Source organism: Electrona antarctica (assembly GCF_951216825.1).
Source record: "Electrona antarctica genome assembly, chromosome: 19".
NCBI classification, from domain to species: Eukaryota; Metazoa; Chordata; class Actinopteri; order Myctophiformes; family Myctophidae; genus Electrona; species Electrona antarctica.
This window is the reverse complement of record NC_136800.1, coordinates 12,283,129-12,304,153: the sequence shown is the minus strand read 5'-3', so window position 1 is coordinate 12,304,153 and position 21,025 is coordinate 12,283,129. Positions and strand designations below refer to the sequence as shown.

The window sequence follows — 21,025 nt, the reverse complement described above, 5'->3', positions numbered from 1 at the left end:
TGGAACAGGGCACGTCGCCTTCCTTATCGGGCTAGCTTCCCACGGCCACTTGTGACTTCCAGCTCACCAAGGAGAGAATTGTGACACATCAACAACAACAAGAAGATGTAGGTGGAAAATGTTTCGTATTTATTTGTGTATTTGTAACATGGATGTGTTATATCGGTACATAACCTGATAATAATTATAGTAAGTAACCATCCGCAAAAGCTGTTGGAGTGAAGCGATGTTTTCATCCTCTGTGTATGTGTGTGTAATAAGGCGACGTACTTGAGGTTATTTATTGGCTCGCTGTCAGGTGACTGTTTATTATGCTTTCCCTACACATTTTAAACTAAGCATACAAATGATTCGTGATGCTTTAGTCTGAAGAAGACGGCGCCTGTGTCCAACATAAATAAAGTCTGTGGCTACGTTAGCAATGTTTACATCTTGACAGACAGCCTTTTATAGGCATATTTATTCGCACCGTACTGACCTGTTATTAGCCCTGCTATTAAATATCCAATTAGCTAGTATAGCTATACTAGCTAATTGGATACAAACTATTGATTTATTTTATTTACATATTGAGAATACATTACTTTGCACTGGATAGCAATTAAATAAAGCTTTGAACCCAGAGTTGACATTAGTTGATATATATAGCAGTTCTCAAAGTGGGGTCCGGGGACGCTCAGGTTTCCTTGAGTTGGCTCCAGGGGGTCCCAGGAAAAATCAGGCTTTACAGGTTTTAAAGCCTTATTTTATTTTTGGGGTATTCAAAAATGTGTGAGCTTAATTGTAGATCTTCTATTTTTGAAAGACTTTGACAAATACATCTGAGGGTCTGCAGCATCCCCCCACCCCAAAAGATTGAACACTGTATTCTACAGTATGTTGTTGACATACAGTAATCACCTAATTTGACACCTGTTGGAATGCAGGGACTAGTTTGGGGCACACCCAGGTCTCAAGCATGCATATCAAGCTGCCCTGGATATCCGCTGTCGCCATTAAATAGCAGTAATTTCAGGACTGGTGGAGCTTTGTCGCTACTCTGCATTAGGGCTGTCATGATCACTACATTTTAGTTGACGATTGTCATACAAGAAATTGTAGATCGGGTATTTTCACTATATTTGAAATACACTTGGGTCCGAACAAGTCCCTTCCTATAGGCATGTAGTGGAGTCAAAAGTACAATATCGAAGTATAATAATGAAAATCATGTTCCAGTAGTTATTCAATGTTCTCGTGCCGAGGAGACCTCCAAAAGGTCAAAGGTCAAAGTTGTACGATTTGTCACACACGTTACCGCAGTGAAATTTGTTCTCCGCATTTGACCCATCTCTTGGAGCGGTGAGCCACAGCCAAGGAGCGGTGAGCTGCAGCCGTGCCACGCTCTGAAATCATTTGATTAGTTGATTTGACCCCCCAATCCAACCCATTGATGCTGAGTGCCAAGCAGGGAGGCATTGGGTCCCATTTTTACAGTCTTTGGTATGACCCGGCCGGGGATCGAACCCCGACCTCCCAGTTTCATGGCGGACACTCTAACCACAAGGCCACTGACTGGTCAATTCAATGTTCTCGTGCCGAGGAGACCTCCAAATTATATGTATTTGGCCGCAGACCCCCATCTGAAAATGTTTTGTGCCAGGGACCCGACCACAAGGTCTTTCTAAAATGTTCAAAAATAGCAAATGTACAATCTTGCAACGCGGCACGAAGTGACGTTCTGTGAGCTTGTAGATCTGCTATTGTGAAATAGCCAACCTTAAAGATGGAGTGCCACGATTATTTCCCACCCTAAAACATGATCATCAGGTATTATTATAATATAAGGAGGAATAACTTTTTCCAAAAAGTGTACAGTATTTGTTAAAATCATGCTTTTATGTGGACACGCCCACCAGTTCATTAAGTATGCCTGGTTTGCCTGGTGGGTGGTGATCCACCTGAACTGAAGCCACACCCACAGATGTAGTTGTATGATAAAGGGGGAGGGGTTAGGGGAGGAGCTGATAGTGTGATGTCACTATATTACTGTTTATTTCATTGGGCCGTTTGACTGTCAAGGGTTCAGCCTCCAGGAAGAAACCCTAAATACAAAGTTAATACACCATTGCACATAAAAACGACTCCAGGGTGTCTAATGAAGTACTGTCACCTCATAGACACATGGAAATCTGGAAAAATACAAAAATTGTGGCACTCCCTCTTTAAAATCTGCAATGACACAGATGCTTTCTCAGTTTGAATAGGCTAAGTTCACTATTAAAGTAAAGGTTAGTAATACGGTAGTTACTGTCTGTCTGTCTGTCTGTCTGTCTGTCTGTCTGTCTGTCTGTCTGTCTGTCTGTCTGTCTGTCTGTCTGTCTGTCTGTCTGTCTGTCTGTCTGTCTGTCTGTCTGTCTGTCTGTCTGTCTGTCTGTCTGTCTGTCTGTCTGTCTGTCCGTCCACCTACAGTATATATGATTTGTGGGCCTAAGTTCTCTCTTCACACTCACTCAGGTGTGCCTGAACAGCAGATGTGTGGATCTCCTCGTCCACCCAGTGCTGGCTGGCTGGCTCTCTACCCGTCTCTGCCAGCTAGCTAGTTGACTGACTGAGTGACTGACTGACTGACCACAGTAGCTGTCCTAGCAGGATGTCATACAGTGGCAATCAATCCTGCCTGTGGGGAACAGACGACTCAGTCTCCTTCCTGGTAGGTGTGTGTGTGTGTGTGTGTGTGTGTGTGTGTGTGTGTGTGTGTGTGTGTGTGTGTGTGTGTGTGTGTGTGTGTGCGTGTGCGTGTGCGTGTGCGCGTGCTGGCATGCACACACACATGGTGGTGCAGTACATGACATATTTCCAATCATGTTTTACATGCTTTGCATATACAGGAATCATTAACACAGCATCCTGTGTTATGTATCGTTCTTATATCAATGGACATGCCATATTGTACCATTAGTACTGTAGGCATTACCAAACTTCAGGGATTAGTTACTGTTTGATTGATTGAATAGTTAATAAGACAGTACAAACACTAAAAAAGGGATAGCACCAAACGAAAAGTCCTTGCGGTGTTGTTTCCATTTAGGCCATATGCAGTCAATTCATAGACATGACCTGAAGAATAATAACACAATTCAATATCATCACAAAAAAATATATATATCATCACAGGAAAAAATAAAACACTGTATGTACAGAGTTGGAATAAAGGAAGGGGGTGATCACCTGTTTAAGGAAGAAAAGATAATTTCCTCTCCCTTGGGCTTGCTGAAAGGTGGATTTTCAGGCCTGTTTTAAAAGATGTAAGTGATCTGCCTTTTTTTAGGGAGGGGGTCAGCATTCCACGCTTGGGTGGCGGTGCTGTAGAAGGAGAATTTACCCATATTTGTTTTGAAAGTGGGTGGTACCAGATCGTTGTTCTCGCTCCCTCTAGTATTATGGCTGTGGGTGTCACTCACTTTTTTCAGGTAGTTAGTCAGGTATGCGGTTACTGAGGGCATTGAGGGCAAGCCTGCATTTACAATTTTGAATGTTGACTGGGTTTTCGCAATATCTGCCCATGCAGACAGTGGAACAAATAGTGTGTGTGTGTGTGTGTGTGTGTGTGTGTGTGTGTGTGTGTGTGTGTGTGTGTGTGTGTGTGTGTGTGTGTGTGTGTGTGTGTGTGTGTGTGTGTGTGTGTGTGTGTGTGTGTGTGTGTGTGTGTGTGTGTGTGTGTGTGTGTGTGTGTGTGTGTGTGTGTGTGTGCTAGACTAGAGAGTGCCCACACGTACGTCAGAGCGCTGATCTCTGGACTTTTGGTTTCTCTGGGAGTAATTGATTACACAATTGTTCCCTAAATGTTTGTGTGTGTATGAGCTGGACTGATGCTGGCTGATTTGAAAAAGACGGTAAATGAAATTATTTAACTCCAGAATGATTGTTGCGCTTTTTACTTTTTACTATTTTGTGAAGACGCTAATTTATATCTGCAGTCCCCACAAAAAAAAACAATAAAAAGATAACAGAGTACTTAACAACAAAAACAAAGCATAAAGACAAAATATTGGTCAAAACATGGGAAACTTCCTGACTCCAAAATCAGGATCTGCACCCCTCTATTCAAGAGGATATCATCAGACTAAATTAATAATTTGATTTATTATTATTGATAAAATTATTATAAAAATGATCTGAAACGTATCATCCCTCATCTGCTCCTAGGTGTGTGTGTTTCACACATGGCAGGAGTGGGCGGGCATCGAAGGTCTGGAGGACTACCTGAGCTTTCTGCAGTACCTGGTGTGGATCTTCACCCCTCTGGTCGTCGTCTTCATCCTGCCCTTCCTCATCGTCTTACTGCTCTACGTGTCCATACTCTTCCTTCACATCTACAAGGTAGGAGGAGAAAGCAGCGTCTCCACTCTCCCAGCACAATGGGTCAGGGTCACAGGCCCATGTTTATGGGTCGCGAGTAAGTAAATATCAGTAGAATTTGCATTTATTTAGAAATATTTTCAAAAATATTAAAAAGGAATCACACATTTTCAGACAAAAGAATAATAAAAAGCAGAGCTGCAAGCTACATAGGGTAACTCGGATTGACTGAGGATTTGTCTGTGTGGCAGGTAGGTAGTACAAATGTTTGCAATGCGGATGTGACCGAATCCACATTGTGGGCAGGTCAATAATCAACTTCTCCAGTGTTGTGTTATCAATACATGTCAACGAACATTATGTAGAAGTCAGTATTGTTGACATGGAAAAAAAATAAGCTCCTTTTCATTGCCTCTTTTAACCATGCGAGGGACATTAATTGTCTCCACCAGGCCGAAGGCATGGGGAGAGAGTATGTTTTGCACTCCGTCCGTGTGTGTGTGTGTCCGTCCGTCCGTCCTTCCGTCCGTCTGTTACCAGCTAATCTCCGGCACCGTTAACCCGGTCGATGCCAAACTTTGCACACACACTCCCTGGATGCCAGCGATGAACCTCTGCCCCGCATTTTCCAGAACGGCCTGTTATAGCGCCACCATGAGGCAGCTTTTCACATTTTTTACCTAAAACTGCACCGATCTGCGTGAAACTTTGCATGCACACTCCCTAGAGGCCAAGGACAAACCTTTGACCTGCATTTTCCGCATCTGCCTTTTATAGCGCCACCAGGAGGCCGACCTTTGTAAAACACATTTTTTTATATTACTCCTCCAGATTCTGTCCAAAAATCTCACAAATCGTTACACAGTATCTCTATGGTCATGTGCTCAAGTCGGATCTGTCCGATATTTCATATTCCATCCTAATTGGCTATAATTGGCTTTCACAGTTTGCAAGATTGCCCCGTTTTGAACAAAAGCCTCAAATCATGAACGCAGCATGCAATTTACGTGAAATCTTTCACACATTGTCTTACTAGGCTGAGGAATATATCCCACCCTTTTCACATTGGCCTGTTATAGCGCCACCAACAGGTTGATTTTTGCAAAACACATTTTTGGAACAAAATGCCTCAAGTCATCCAATTGCCATCAAAGGCAAACATGTTTATATTACTCCTAAACATTTTGCCAAACATCTCACACAGTCCTATCCTCCTGGTGGAGACCTGTGCCCAGAAGGGCACTTTTTCTAGTTCACATGTATTTTTAAGACAGTGTTGTTGATGACACTTCAGTTCTCACGCAGTCACAATGCAGAGGTTATTCTGAGACTAAATGATGGAGAGTATTTACAAAGGTGTTGAGATGTATTGGAACATGGCCAACCGGGTGGTTGTGAATGGGCTGATACGTAGAGGAGCTGTTGCTCTAATTGCCACGTTGTCATTATCTAGAAGTGAATAATTGCGGCCTCCTGTTGCGCTGATCTGCTCCGACAGAGAAAGAACCAGCTGAGAGAGGCTCTGCGCTCTAACAACCTCTGGGATGGAGCCAGGAAGACCCTGGCTATTATATGGGATGGACATGGAGCCATATGGCATGGTAAGTGTGTGTGTGTGTGTGTGTGTGTGTGTGTGTGTGTGTGTGTGTGTGTGTGTGTGTGTGTGTGTGTGTGTGTGTGTGTGTGTGTGTGTGTGTGTGTGTGTGTGTGTGTGTGTGTGTGTGTGCGCGCGTGTGCGTATACTGCATATACTGTACTGTGTGTGAGAGAGAGTGTGAGAGTCCTCTTGCAAGGACCCATGTCCTTGCCAGGGTAGAAAGATGAGTTGCTAAGATTAAGTAAGTACTTAAAATAGACTATTGCCCCCGCCGGCGGGGGAAGCGGCTGTCCACCTCTGAACAGCACTCAGCGGGTCAATGGAGAGCCAATTGGTCTCCGGTTCCAACTCCGATGTTGCGGATTTTCCCCCTTTACCCCCCTGGGGTTTAAGAGGTTTTAACCACTTGAAATGTAGTTTCCCTAATCTGGGGGCAAACATTAGGCAAAAATAGCCTATTTTTGGGCGGTAGTGAGACTTGGTGTAGACAAAAGAAAAGGTCCAAGACCAGTACAGTTGTACAGTAGCCTAACTCGGGTTCGGTTTTACTATTAAATAGAGCGTTTGCGGTTAAAAATGCGCCATGCATCTCGCCCTTTTGCAATCTCCCAGGCTATGAGATCCATGGGATGGAGAAGGTTCCAGACGAAGGTGGAGCGTTGATTGTTTACTACCATGGAGCTATCCCCATTGACTACTACTACTTCCTGGCCAATGTTATCATCCAGAAAGGACGCACCTGTCACTCTGTAGCTGACCACTTTGTCTTCAACGTCCCAGGTACTGTACATGGACACGCATACACATGCATACATACTGTACTGTACTGTACGGTAGGCCTCCAGAGGACGTGCAGTCACGTGATGCATATTCTTTACTAGGCCATGTGGGACAACAACATCTACAAGGATAGAATGGCAAATGTGTGCATATTACCCAAATTGGCAATTGCCAACCCATCTCTGATATCAACATAATGGTTAACCCATTAACACAATCATTCCCGGGATTCGTTCAAAATAGGAGCTCTGGGGTGCCGGAAAGACATGGCCGCTTTTACACTGAACCCACCCCCCCTCACTTTGTGCCGCGCTGCGAGCTTATACATCTCTACATTTTTTCAAGATCTTGAAAGTGTGGGTGAACTACAGATTTTAAAGGCATTTTGTGGAAGCGGCCAAGAATGCGTGCGTGCGTGCGTGCGTGTGTGCCCCAGATACTACAATGATCGCAAAAAAGATAAATTGTTGGAGTTCAGGACCCTTATAATTTGCCCGTCTATGCTGACCCAAATGCTCTGAAGATGTGATTGTTTCAATGCCAAAACCAGTAATCAAAAGCTCTGTTTGTGTGTAGTTAATGTCATAGTTCAGAGGGTTTCTCACACGCACACACACACACACACACACACACATGCACACATGCACACACGGGAGGGGAATATAGCACACGCCGCCATTTTTTATTGAGCATTATACTGTAAACATAAAATGACAGACGGGCTGAATCAAAACCCTATCTAACCATGACTAATACGCTTGTCTGCTTCCAATAACTAACTACAAAAAGATGCTGAGATGCTGGCTTTCCAGCTGTGTTGGCACTGTTTGCTTCCAGGCATACTGGCTCCAGCCGCGCTGTAAGATAAAGTATTATTTGATGTTGAACGCTGAACATTGCACAATGTGTCACAAGGTTAATTAGATTATTCAAGCGTTGTGTTTCATGCGGTTTCAAACTTTTTCTTGTCACACAAGGACCCCAAAATTGACTTTCATTATAGATAATGGAGCCCCATTTAATTATTATTGAAATGATATTATTAATTATGTTTTGTTTAAATTAAATAATTTCACATGAGAAATAGAGCAGTTAACTGCACCAATTGACGGTGGACGGTGGAAAATTACTAATGTGTCCATTTGTTTTCTCCAAACACAGACGCTATCAAATGTAACTCGATAGACGACACAGAGTCACATACCTGACAAAATTGCCAGGGTTTTGGAACACAGTTCTTATATGACGCTATCTATGACAGGTACAGAGAAGGAGTAGTCTACTCCTTCTCTGTATGACCTTTTGTCCAGCAAAGAACTGGATGTGCTTTTTAAGCTATCTATGACAGGGCCTTCTCTGTGGCCGCCACTACCCTCTGGAATGCACTCCCCAAACACTTTTCTAATAAAGTTGTCCTTTTCTTATGTCCCCTGGCCAACAAAGCAAAGCAAAAAGCAAAGTTCTTTGTTTACCCAGGGTGAATGGACTAAGCTCGAGATGCTTGTTTACAGCCAGACCCTGCTCATAGAACATTTCATGGTAGGGGTTCAATGCCTTGCTCAAGGGCACTTCAGCGGTGGTAATTTTAACGTGCCGGTCCGGGGATTCGAACTGGCGACCTTCCGATAACAAGACCGCTCCGCAAACCGTTCGGCCACCACACATCTTTGGTCTTTGAGTACCATGAAAAGCGCTATATAAGTCCCAGATATTATTATTATCATCTAAGATTTGCCTATGGCCTGGGAAGAAAATAACGTTGTGAGTGACCGGGGTAGTGGGAGCAAGTATGAATGAAGAAAGAATATGGCATTTTTTATGTTTTTCTTCTGGCTTCTTCAGTTCTTGCCTAAGGCTGAATGATGGATGATAGCTGCTTTTTGATTCAGTTTGCCGTCTAAAAAGGATCCAACTCTAGCAATAAAGGCATTTCAGCAATAGTGATTTTACACCTGCAGTCTATAAAAGTCTTTAGTGATCGTAGCATTTCAGTGTATGTTTGGCTGCTTTTGCACACATGTAACCCTGCAAGCAGAGAAAACATTATCTGACTCTTGCCGTTGTTTCTCTCTCACGTTTTCTCACAGGCTTTAATTCCGTCTCTTATGTTCTATTGTGTTGTGTTCCCTCTGTTGCTATAGGCTTCAAGCTGCTGTTGGAGGTGTTTAGTGTGATTCACGGACCCCAGGAGGAGTGTGTTCGGGCCCTACAGAGTGGCTATCTCTTGGGCATCTCTCCGGGTGGGGTCAGGGAGGCTTTGTTCAGTGACGAGACCTACCAACTGCTTTGGGGCAAACGGAAAGGATTTGCACAAGTCGCCATCGACGCAAAAGTGGTATGTTTGTGTGTGTTTTGATTTTGTTCATTTTATTATAGTTTTTATTTTTAGACATACACTACTTGCTGTATCCACTGCTGTTAAACACTATTAGCCTAGTTATTATTCTAACTAACTTATTCTAAGACAAGTATTCTACATTATTGTTAAGCACTGTGTGTAAACTCGGTTATTATTTTCATATTGTTAAGATATAATCTTAGTTATGATTTTTGCTCTACAGAAATCTTCTCATCCCTACAATTTCTTATTTAATTTATTTTCTCTGCCTTTCTGTCACTCTTTCAAGCCAATAATTCCGATGTTTACTGCGAACGTGCGGGAAGGCTTCCGGTCGCTGGGACCACTGAGTAAGTACAGGAAAAAAAGCAGTCAAAACTATGTTGAGTCATTGGAATACATTCGCCCCCCTCCAACCTCGTAGTCTGGAACCTACATTCAGTGTATTGGTTTTTGGAGTGACAAAATTCAATACGCTAAACGTAGCAATTCTAGAAGCATTAGTGAATATGTCACATGAAGGAGATGACGTCAAAACCATGACTTCACTAGACTATCTTATCTAACTATAAATGCACCAAGTCTCTGTGTGTGTGTATGGCTGTAATCCACGTAACTCGAGAACCGTTGGCCCCACCTACTTCAAATTCGACACACACGTTCCACCCCATCACAGGGGGTGCAGGGCCCGGTGTCGAGTCGGTCGGAAACACGGTTGTCCAGAACCGCCCCGAAAAGGCCTCTGCCCGGGCTCTGGACAGGGCCCCTGCCCAGTGTCCATATATGGAGCTGGCCTGTTCTGACATCCTTCTGACGTCTGCATAGACTCCATATTTGGGCATGCCTGACAAAGAACTCCATATCATAAAAGGGACACAGACATAATATCTGGGTGGGGCATGCATTTCCAACTTGCAGCGTTCCAAGTAGGCCAGCGCCCAACGGGCACCGATGTAGAGGCTCCAATGGACACTTCTCTAGTATACCAAATTTCGCTCTTTAAACAAAAGAAGCCTGTTGACTGCCGGACTATTTCTCTCAATCCTTGTTTATGGTTTTCTCCCTCCCCATCTGCTTCTTTCTTTGTTCATTCATATCTCTCTGTTTTGTCTGTTTCTAATGCATGTCAATGCTTCACCCCCACCTTCAAGGGTTTTTCCGTTGGGTGTACGAGAGATTTCGGCTGCCCATAGCTCCAGTGTATGGGGGCTTCCCCGTAAAATTCCGCACTTACTTGGGTGACCCTATCCCATATGACCCCAACCTAACTGCTGATGAGCTGGCAGAGAAAGTAAGTAAGCAGTATTAGGATCACAAAATACCTTAAACTAGTAACTGCTGTGAGAGGTGTGATAACCCAGATCTTTGATGGGCTTTTTCTTCCGCTTATTGATTTGTATGTAGCGGTATAACTTCTTCAACTATTTTCAGATGTCATTGGGGAAAAAGGCATGTGTTGACGGTGGGTTGACCAGTGTGTGGTTTAACCCATTAAGACCTGGAACGCATCTGTGTCACCTTAACTTTTAACCACTTTATAACCATTATTTTTATACTTTATCTTTTGAAAAATGACAGATGTAAAAGCTCCAAGCTTGTAGATCTGCTATTTTAGAAAAATGAAAATGTGAACAAATCTTTGAATATATATTATTTTGCAGTGAACATTTTTAACTCAAATCTTTGCTTCTGGGCGTCCCTAGAACTAAATATTTTGAGATGGTCATCCGTGGTGAAATACAGTACATATCATTTTGGGGGTCTTTGACATGAAAAGAAAAGTTTGAGAACCACTGACATAGAAACATAGGTGAACTTTTTTAGAAAACTGCAGGGGTTCATTTTGGATGCTGAATTCAGCTGTGCTGTCCTTGGTGTGGTGTGTCCAGGCGCAGAATGCTGTCCAGTCCCTCATTGACCAGCACCAGCAGATCCCTGGGAACATCCTGCGTGCGCTGCTGGAACGCTTCCACACAAGACACAAAGAGGAATGATCCTTCCCACGTCGACACTGTTCACTGTAAGCCCCAGGTGCCATGCTAGGGTAACTTTTTTACACTGACCCAGGGTTAAGCTCTATAATGTTAAGGTGGCGGTTGGCGTTGAAATCATTGAAGCACAGTTCTAGTCCTAATTTCTGGGAATGAACAGCACGGTCAGAAGGTTCTCTGACCAGTCCTGTTTCTTGTCTGAACGTACCCAACGTGTTTTGGTTTAAATGTCAGGTTAGCAAAGGCTTAAACTAGTCTAGAACACAGCACTGGCACAATATGCGTGCGTAAAATGCTAGATACCTACAAAAGCTTTCCAAACCAAACTCCATACTAAATATGGACTCAGGAATCAGTTTTTCCACACTTAACTTAAGACACAACACACAAGACAAGAAGGTTGAGCCAGCTAGATATACAAACAGTTATGGATATGCATTATTTATGGCCTGCAGTTGCCAACTTGTGCACCACATAACCCAAACATAAATAGTACACCTTTTATGAAGGCTCTATGCATAAAAGATGTCTGAATATATCTTTGGCCAAGGTATGCATATATTTAGAATATATTAAATTGGTCATTGGTCATGACATTGATTTCTTTGGACATGAGAGGTATTTGAAAATGAACACTCTGAATATACTGTGTGTACAGTACAGTAAGCTGTGAATCAAAGCACTTCATTATGGAGATAGTTGCAGAGATGGTAACACTATTATTTGGGGTCTGGTCTGTCTATGAAGCATTCATACATGATCTCAGCACAATTATCGCAACCCTTGATATTCAAAGTGTGTCTGTTTTTTACAGTGAGTGAAACTGAACTGTCAAGGACTCTTATGTCGCCACATAATTAGATTTAAGGTCTAATCAGAGCTGTATACTGCCGACAGAGTGGCCTTTGCAGCTTTCTGCTAGAGTCTTTCTGAAGGACGTGGCTGAAAGCCCATGGGGAAGAAATAGATTTCAAGCCATTCACAATATAGGCTAGACGAATAATGTGCATGAGGGTGCAAACCGTGTCCGCACCAACATGTCTTTGTTCTACGCATGTCCTGATTGTGAGCTTGACCTTTGACACCAGAGGCCGATTCTACAAATGCCTTCTAAAGGCTCATTCATAGTCTGGATTTTCGGTGGTGAGGTGACCACCGAACTACAACATGACGTCACGAGCCGCGGTGAAAAGCAAACCACCGCCACCGCCCCAGCCCTTCTCTCTGTTTTTACTCACCACCGCTCAACGTTATTTCAGCTCCGGTGGTCAGCTCACCACCGAAAATCCAGACTATGAATGAGCCTTAAGTATCAGTAGTTTTAAACTGTTTTTGTGCCAAGGACTCCCAAAAGGACAATGTATTTGGCTGCAGACTTTATTTAAACATATTCTCTTCAGTGAGAGAATCGTACACGATCATTCCCTCCAAGTTTGATTAAAACCTGCCTGTCCATTCTCAAGTCAGACAAACAGACAGACTAGACTGATTACAATGCCCTGCTATGTATTGCTGCGGGCAGGGTAAGAAACGTACAACATTCCTTCTCATTTCCTTTAACAACATTTTAAAATGTCTGAATAGAATATGATGATCGCATTCCAAGGTTTACCCAATGTACCAATACACAGGAGGTCTACTCTAGAAGTAAAGGTGGAATTGATATGAGAATGAGATAATAAGGTAAAATACAAATAAGTAATGTCATACATAAAATGTAGATGAAAATAAATGCCTAAACAAATCTGATAGCAAGTATATCAAATATACTGTAGCAGCTATGCTATGTTATTAGTACTAGATACAGTAAGCAAGTAAAAAGACATTAGAAAGTGAGCTCCAACAACAAATGTCACTAAGGCTAATTGGCTTGATAATTTAGCAAGTTCCTGATATGAACCAAATCATATTAATTAGCTAATTTAGTCACTTTCAATATTTTGAAGCAATCAAACTTAAAGTGAATTTACCTTAGTCCTGTTCTTCTTTCCTCCTTTTGAATTATGTCATTGTCATGTTGTGGCTTAAAGCAGGGGTTCTCAACGTTTTTGGCCGGGGACCCCCGAAAATGCTTTGGCAACGTCTCGGGACCCCCGCCCCCTCCCGACCCCCAATATAAATTGACTGCTACAATAACCTTAAACCATTTTGGGCGGGAACCCCTTTTGGTGTTTTAAGCATTGTTATAATTTAGCTATTTAAAAATAGCAGATCTACAAGCTCATAGCGCGCCACCGAGTGGCGCGCTACGAGCTTGTAGGTCTGCTATTTTTGAAAAATCGTGAAAAAAAAAAACCTTTTTTTGTTTTATGTTTATTATTTTTTTACATTGAAATCTTCCTTTTGACTACCTCAAAACAGACATGGCCTCACTCTGTGATCTTTGGAGACAGGACCCCAGGCTGGGATTCACTGGTCTAACATACGTTTCAAGCTACACTGCTATTTCTCCTGTGACGTGCCCACTGCACTTACTGGCACAGGGAGAGTTTTACTATGTGCCTGCTGCACTTAACTGGCACAGGAAGCGTTTTGGAGAATAGCCCAAATCAACATTCTAACATTCTAACATTCTAAGTGCAGCTTAATCTCAGTGCATGGTTCTCAATGGGTTTTGCCCAGGTAACTGTACATTGAACATGAAGTCAGTAATAACACTACTATGATCCGTTTAAAAGTTACATTTCTTGAACTTGCCAGAGCAACTCGTGAAGCCTTTTTGTTTCCCCAACCCATGTAGTGAGAAGAAGCACTGCTGCAGTGCTAGTCTCTCACCACCAGGGTGCCTGAGGTCAATGAAGTCACTTTTGGTTAAACCACTATAAACCTGCTGGCGCCCTATTTGTGTCAAAATGTTTCAAAATTGCAAGATTTGTCACGTCATTCAAAATGTAAAAATTAGCTAATAGCTAATATCGACAAGCTCAGCGCGCCACGAGTCACGATGCTTTGTGAGGTGCTATTTCTAAATAGCTGAAGTATGAAATAGGACGTTAAACGGATTGGTCATCTTTAACCAGGTTAGCAGTTATATACTAACACAGTTATTTATAATATCATTAAAACAAGTGTTGACAGACATGGTACAGTGCATCACATTACTAGTGTATAATTGTGTACCTCTCCCATGCAGATGCTTTTGCAGTCACCTAGTGCATTCGTCTTTATTAGAAAAGAATAACACATGTTATGTGTAATCTTTGTAATCTTTGTAATCTTTTGTTGTGTAAAGTCTAAATCGCAACTCTTATCTTTTTATTGCCAAAAAATGTGCTTTAAAGAAAGTGTGTTTTCTTCCGGTGTGATCGTGTATATACAGTATTTGCATGTATGTACAGTATGTAAATATTCTGATTCCACAATGATTTAACACACTTTAATCACTGCCAGTGATGACTGTGTTTAAAAATGGGATAATTAAAAATGGGATAATTAATTGTGATTTATTAACGTCTGTAAAAAGTAATATATACTGTTTGCACTTTCAGAATGTAAGGTCCACTAGTGTATCATTGTGGTTGAAGACAGTAATTTCAAATAAATATATTTTATTATGAACTGTTGTGATTACTGACCTACTGAACACTCTGTTTTGTATCTATCTATGACACGTCAATCACATTTACACACACACACACACACACACACACACACACACACACACACACACACACACACACACACACACACACAAATAAATCAGAGGATCAACACAATATAAATGTATGTTCTGATCACCAGGTGAACCCGCAGTCTGCATGTTGATCTTCTGTTTTTCCTGCACCTGTCCTCAACACTGCAATTACTGTAGATGTGCAGTGCATGCACAGATGCAATGACTACATTCTAAAGATAATGAATTTGAATTGCACTGATTGAAGTTAACAAAATGACCAACTCGTTCAGTCTTGCTGTCCAAGGCCAATAGTTTCTGAGCTGATAATGCGACCCTTGAATACATTACTTGTACGCTAGGCATGCAGTCGTCTCAAAACAGACGCATCAATGACAAATCACGCGCCAGTGACATCACTTATATAAAACTAAATGTTCACAGACAGAATCTGAGGTTTATTATTTGTTTCTCACCATTGCCAGCAAATATGTACCCTTAATGCTGGACTTATACATGGCAATATTTGAAGCAATTTACATTTCCAAACTCACCTGTATAGTATGCCCCCTTCAGGGGTCTTCTCACCGGAAGTATTTTTTTGTGTTTTTCTCTCATCTGACAAAATCAATGTTCAGTTCAAGATTACCTTAAAGGTCCCATATTTTAACACTTTTGTCATTTCTCATTTCATTTGATAAGTTCTACTAAATACACTGAAAATGTCACCATTTTGTTTTAGTCGGGTTGGGTTTGAAGTTGGGGAACTATGCTACCCATTATTCGTGGGCATCTATTTCTGCTCTTCTAACTCACATTCTGTTGGTTTGGGCTTTGTTGTGTATTTTTGGTTTGATAGGCCCATGAATAGATTACTTATACACCTGACCATGTGGTCTTTGTAGAGGATGAGGAAAATTACCAAAAGAGTTTCCATCTTTTTGTATCAGTCATTTCGAGGCTGTTACTTGTTGGAAGCCATTTCCAATGGCCTGAGGTCATTTTGTCCTAACTCTTTCTTGTGCACACTATTATTTCACTCCACACTTTCATCTTACAGTGTGAACTCAATAGCTTCAATTTGACCTCCAACTTCAATTGAGTTCTAACTTGCTCTGGTGGTGCAGCTACAACCTTGATGCTATTAAGACCAGGTTCCTGCAGCTGAACAATGATTGATCAGCCTGTGCAGCTGTTCTGGAAAAGCAGCCAAAGTAAGACTCCAGATATCAGAGACACCAGTAATCTGGGTGCAAAAACAATGTAAAACAGACTAGGTATATGCTTATGACGATTTGGATTGGCAGTGTCAATAGCCAATATGTGTTCTATATTCAGTGTAGGGGGCTGACAATTTAGCACCTCAAAACCTAAATGCCTTCTATAGCATCCCTTGAGCGAGGGATTGGAAAAGAAAAACAGCAGACAGCAAGCGAGGGATTGGCCACGAGGCAATCTACAGTATATACACAGGTTAACTAACCTAAGACTTAGACTCTCGTAGATGTATTTTTATCGATTTTGACATTTTCAATCTATGAGAGTCTAAGGCTTCATTTCCCTGAGGACACCAGACCTTAGGGCTCCGAACACGTACAAATGCAAAACATAAGGTGCTTACCCTGATTCCTCAAATGTTAGCGAGGCCTGCAGAGAGTTGTGCAAGTGCATTTCTAAAAGGCATAAATTGACAAGATATCTAAATATCCCCTACCTGCATATTAGGGTAAAATGCATCCCCATCCCCCCCCCCCCCCCCCCCCCCCCAAAAAAGCTGGAGACTAGAAAAATGACCACAGTGTACTTTATTAAATGAATTTTGGTACTTTGTGTTGCATTTAGATTCAAATAAAAATTTACAAAAATCCAATATATACAAAAATGTCATGTTTGTTCTCTTTTTTTCTACACTTCATTTATTTTATTTTTTTACAATAAAATGTACCTTTTCCTATTTAATGATTTTTTTAGCACTTCAGACTTTCATCACGCAATGCAACTTACTCAAAAGACCAATAATGACGTTTTTTTGTCTTTAGTGTTATTTTTTTATACACCACGTACACCACACATTTTTTTTTTACTCTGTAATACATCGTCATAGTAACGGCCACCCATGGTGGCGTCAAACCTCTAAAGACACCCTTCACAGTCAGAACTCAAAAAGAGAGGAATGTTCGTTTTCAACATGTACATTTTGCATACATTTATTTACAGATAAGATAAGCTTTGAAGTTTCAATTTCTTATTTGTGATCCTCTGTTTTCACCGACCAGACAATCTAAAAAGGACTCCTGTACAGTATGTGGTTATACAAGCCTGGTGGGGGTACAGAATGCCTGGATGCCCAGCATTCACTCTTCATCTTGGTTACTGTGCTTGTACTGAAGGCTGGATTTAACACAGGGAGAAATGCTCTGGCATTTAACACTGTGTCACAAATGTGTCATCTCCTGGCTACCGAACAAAGAAACCAAAGGGAAAGAATGGTTGTCAATTAATGGATCAAGATCCATAGGTTCCCAAGAAGAGTCATATAATGGATTACTTTTTTTTCTTCGTTATTGTGAACAACCTACCTTGAACCTACACAAATTCCAACCCTCTTTTTTTTTCTTTTTTTTTTTGCCCACTTATAAATATGGTGTTTTGCCAAAAAGAAGATATAGCTCATGCAGAAGTCATAGAACTCCATGCATTGATGTCCTTTTTTTAAAGCAAGTCCTATAGCCATTCTGCTGCTTTGGACAGAATAATTCATCATTGAGATGAACAGCCATAAGCCATTGTTATCTTTCCTGGAACAACTTTATGAAGTGACAGCAATAGATTTTTCAGTCAACATCCCCAAGCTTGTGCAGTGTCTTGTTTACATTCTGAAAGGAAGATGCAAAAGCTATATCGCCTCACTTCATGAAGTTGTACGATGCCCATGCTCTTCACAATGATTTATTACACTGTTCAAGGCAACAGTATGGCTCTGTGACTTGTCTCTGGCGTTTTTTGGGGCAACAATGGAATGGAAACTTACTTGCTTTTGGACATTTCGTTGGCAATAAGGAAGAAAAAAAATACACCATCCTTTAATTCTTAACTTGACTTTAATTTGGGTCCCGTGATACGTCTTGAGAACCACTGTAGGATTAGATAGCCATGAGAAGAAAGGTCAAATGAGTACAATTAGGACTTTGACCCATTGGTTGTTGGTCCATGGAACCAAGACAAGACAATCAAAGTGCTAAGGGGCTACCGAGAAACACAATTCATTCATTGTGTTAGAATAAAGAAAACGTTTTCATGGGGGTTTTACCATTTAAGCCCCCCATGATTCTGCAGCACTGCCGTATGCCAGTAACATCACTGCCGAATCCTTGGTATCTTTATTCTAGGACGTTTGCAAGCGGTACGGAAAGGCCATCCGCCAGAGGGACATTTCTCATGGTATTGTATACCACTGCTGTTCTAGTTTGATTATTTTGATATCATAATCAACACATCAAGACAAAAATAAATGTCACATGACAAGAGACCCATATATGTGAGGCCAGATTCACTAAGGGTTTGCCCTTCTTAAAGAGCAGTAAATGCTTACCTTTTCACTAACTTTCACATATGTGAGAAAAGAGCATGCCAAATTGCACAGGCAATAGAATAAATCCACTTAGTGTCTGATATGGTTGCACATGTAAATTACACATAAAAGTACTCGTTCAGCCCATAAATGTATCTTTAGGTTGAGCCATGCAAATAGAAATTGCACCCAATTCACCAAAATATCACAACTGCAACTCCTTTAAACTAATGTTGTTCAAATGAGAATCAACAGTGCATGCAAAGGCCACCTCACAAGCAATGGTAGCTAATATTACAGCTTAATAGCCACCACAAGAATAATAGTTATATAACTGCATAACTACTGTAGTAACCAATATCTTTTTCATCTTGTATGAAGTGAGACAACTTAGGGGGAGAATATTCCCTCCCAGAGCATCTTTGTATCAACTCTGAGATCATCTGAAGATATAATATAAGTAGCCAATCCATTATGCAGCTGTATGCGCTTAATTGGTGGGCCACTTTTATAGACATACTGTATCTGCAGATGATTGTTTAATTTGCGTCAGCCTTGTTGAATTAGTCTTGAAGACACAATTTGATCTTCAGTTGATGACTTTCTTTGTGCAGAGCTCAGTAGCCCAATTGGGCTGCAAGCTAATTTGCATAAATGTCTTAGTGAAATGTGCAATATGTTGCCCTATGAGCTTAAGCAACTGGAGTGCAAAAAGAATGTGCAATCTGCCTTCACAATCACAATGCATGTTAGTGAATCTGGCCCTCTGAGTCTGATATGGAGAAATGTTTAGGGTGATGTGATCTGGAAGGGGAGGGTGGGACATTTGTACATCCTGTGTCCTAGTATAAGCACAGCAACTAAATTACATAGAATTAGATTGAATAGTTTGAAAAGAAAAGAAAAACTACATACAAGCAAAGTAGCAAACACACGCATACGCACGCGCACACACACACACACACACACACACACACACACACACACACACACACACACACACACACACACACACACACACACACACACACACACACACACACACACACACACACACACACACACACACACACACACACACACACACACACACACACACCACTTTATCCAGAAAACCAAGGAGGGGGTCAAATGCACATTAAAATAATTTCCTGAATGATGATGAAGCAATGAAAAAATAGAGCTTTTTTTTTTTCTTTAAGGCAAATGAAACTTATAAAGCAGCTTAAAACCATGACCCGGGTGAAAGAGTTTTATTCACTGAAGTGCATTTCCTGTCACTGCTTCCTGTTGTTTGATGCACTTCCTACGTAGTGAGCAAGATATCCACCACTGTGTATAGTTTCAGCATGTATAAGACGTTTACAGCAGGTAACCCTTTAAAAACCACTTAAACCCTCCATTCTTAGTAAAACGGACCCGAGTTACAACTGTACTTGGACCGCTTTTTTTCTGTCTACACCGAATCTCTTCGCCAATAATAGCCACAAACGCACAAGCTTGTAGATCGGCTATTTTTGCTGAAGGTTTCCTCCCAGAATAGGCATGCTGGGGATCAAGTGGTTAAATTAGAGCCACTTTGTTTCTGTGATTGTAATTAGGCAGCAACAAATATGAGCTAAATACTATATACTGTAAATAATACCTGAGAGTAGGTTCTGTACATGTGAGAACCAGTGAACCACTACTTTACTGGAGCTAGCTTCATGCGTAAAAATAATGCATCTTTGACCATCGGTTGCTAATTGGTTTAAAAATGTGTGAGCAGAAACATCATACAGTGAACAAGTGGCAGAATGGATGTAGGTCTTCTATGGTTGCAAAGATTTCCTGTATTGTTCTCAGGCTCTGACCAAATCCTACAATCAAACTAGTAGGTCTGCATCATGGTCATAGGTATGCAATGACCAAGCCAAACCACCTAGGCTAAGTTATTTTGCTGCTGCCTAATTGAACTGTGACGCTTATATAAACAAGGGGCTGGGATCTAAAGCATCATCAGTGAGAGACCCATAAAGCAAATCAACCACAAATGATGGTGGGTATTCTGCCCACAGATCCAAGTTGAGGTAGGTAGGTTTATGTACTGTACTGTTCCTTCATGTGATGGTGGCCACTTGAACAAAGATCTTTGAGCTATATAAGCTAGTGTGGTTATGCTAACAAACAATTAGCCTATATTTTAACACACAATGTTTTTTCAAAAGCTTCATAAGTAAAATCCGTTCCAAAGATTAGGCTTTAGACAAAGAACAGAAAAAAGTATAAATCCTCAGAAATGGCAAATCATCTGGTTGATGACCCATGCAGGCCTTTGGTTACATTTGTACACGCTCAGAGTTAAATTCAGGATTTTACAGTGTACTAGAACCCAAACCAATCTTTTTTAAATGGATGTTCTCTGGTAGTTTAAACACTGATCACCTTTACTACAGGTTTAATTGAGAAGGTTCGGGTCCAGTTTGTGGGCTGGCCATGGCTGTATGTTGTCATTTTTGTACTGTATGAACAATGTATTCTATCAGAGTTCTCTAAGGACTGAGGAAGTTATGGGTCATTTAGGTGTTTCAGTGTCTTGTTCAAACTTTATGGGACTGTCACCAATAACTAGACCACTGTGACACACAAAAGGTTCCAGTAATAATATTTTGTCTTCCGTGTCATATTCTACCTAAACTGAGATCTCAAAATAAAGTTGCACATGAATATAAAATACCTGGACTCTCCATAGCATTGTTTAGTTTGGTGAGGTAATTCACGAATCCATCTATATGTGGCACAGATAACTAAGCTT

General features: G+C 41.3%; 1 protein-coding gene across 4 annotated transcripts; it reads left to right on the top strand.

The window, feature by feature from the left end:
• Positions 1–30: 30 nt before the first annotated feature.
• On the top strand, positions 31–14,592 carry tmem68 (transmembrane protein 68). 4 transcript variants are annotated; one of them, XR_013792394.1, is made up of 10 exons: positions 31–107; positions 2,497–2,692; positions 4,189–4,362; positions 5,840–5,942; positions 6,551–6,718; positions 8,860–9,053; positions 9,346–9,406; positions 10,208–10,347; positions 10,946–11,100; positions 13,409–14,592. XR_013792394.1 is itself a non-coding variant. In XM_079529678.1 (10 exons), the coding sequence occupies exons 2-9, from the start codon at positions 2,633–2,635 to the stop codon at positions 11,048–11,050; spliced, it is 1,005 nt and encodes a 334-aa protein (XP_079385804.1). In that variant the 5' UTR covers positions 31–107; positions 2,497–2,632; the 3' UTR covers positions 11,051–11,076; positions 13,409–14,592. The 4 variants fall into 4 exon arrangements, 3 of the variants coding, with proteins under 3 accessions (XP_079385804.1, XP_079385805.1, XP_079385803.1); XM_079529678.1 differs by having other exon boundaries at positions 10,946–11,076; XM_079529679.1 differs by having other exon boundaries at positions 10,946–11,087.
• Positions 14,593–21,025: the final 6,433 nt, after the last annotated feature.

What these genes read in the sequence shown, in the direction of transcription:
- tmem68 (XM_079529678.1), top strand. Translation starts at nt 2,633, where the DNA reads ATGTCATACAGTGGCAATCAATCCTGCCTGTGGGGAACAGACGACTCA. An exon ending in TCGCCATCGACGCAAAAGTG is followed by an intron (nt 9,054 to 9,345) that starts GTATGTTTGTGT and finishes CACTCTTTCAAG; the next exon opens with CCAATAATTCCGATGTTTAC. An exon ending in CCGGTCGCTGGGACCACTGA is followed by an intron (nt 9,407 to 10,207) that starts GTAAGTACAGGA and finishes CCCACCTTCAAG; the next exon opens with GGTTTTTCCGTTGGGTGTAC.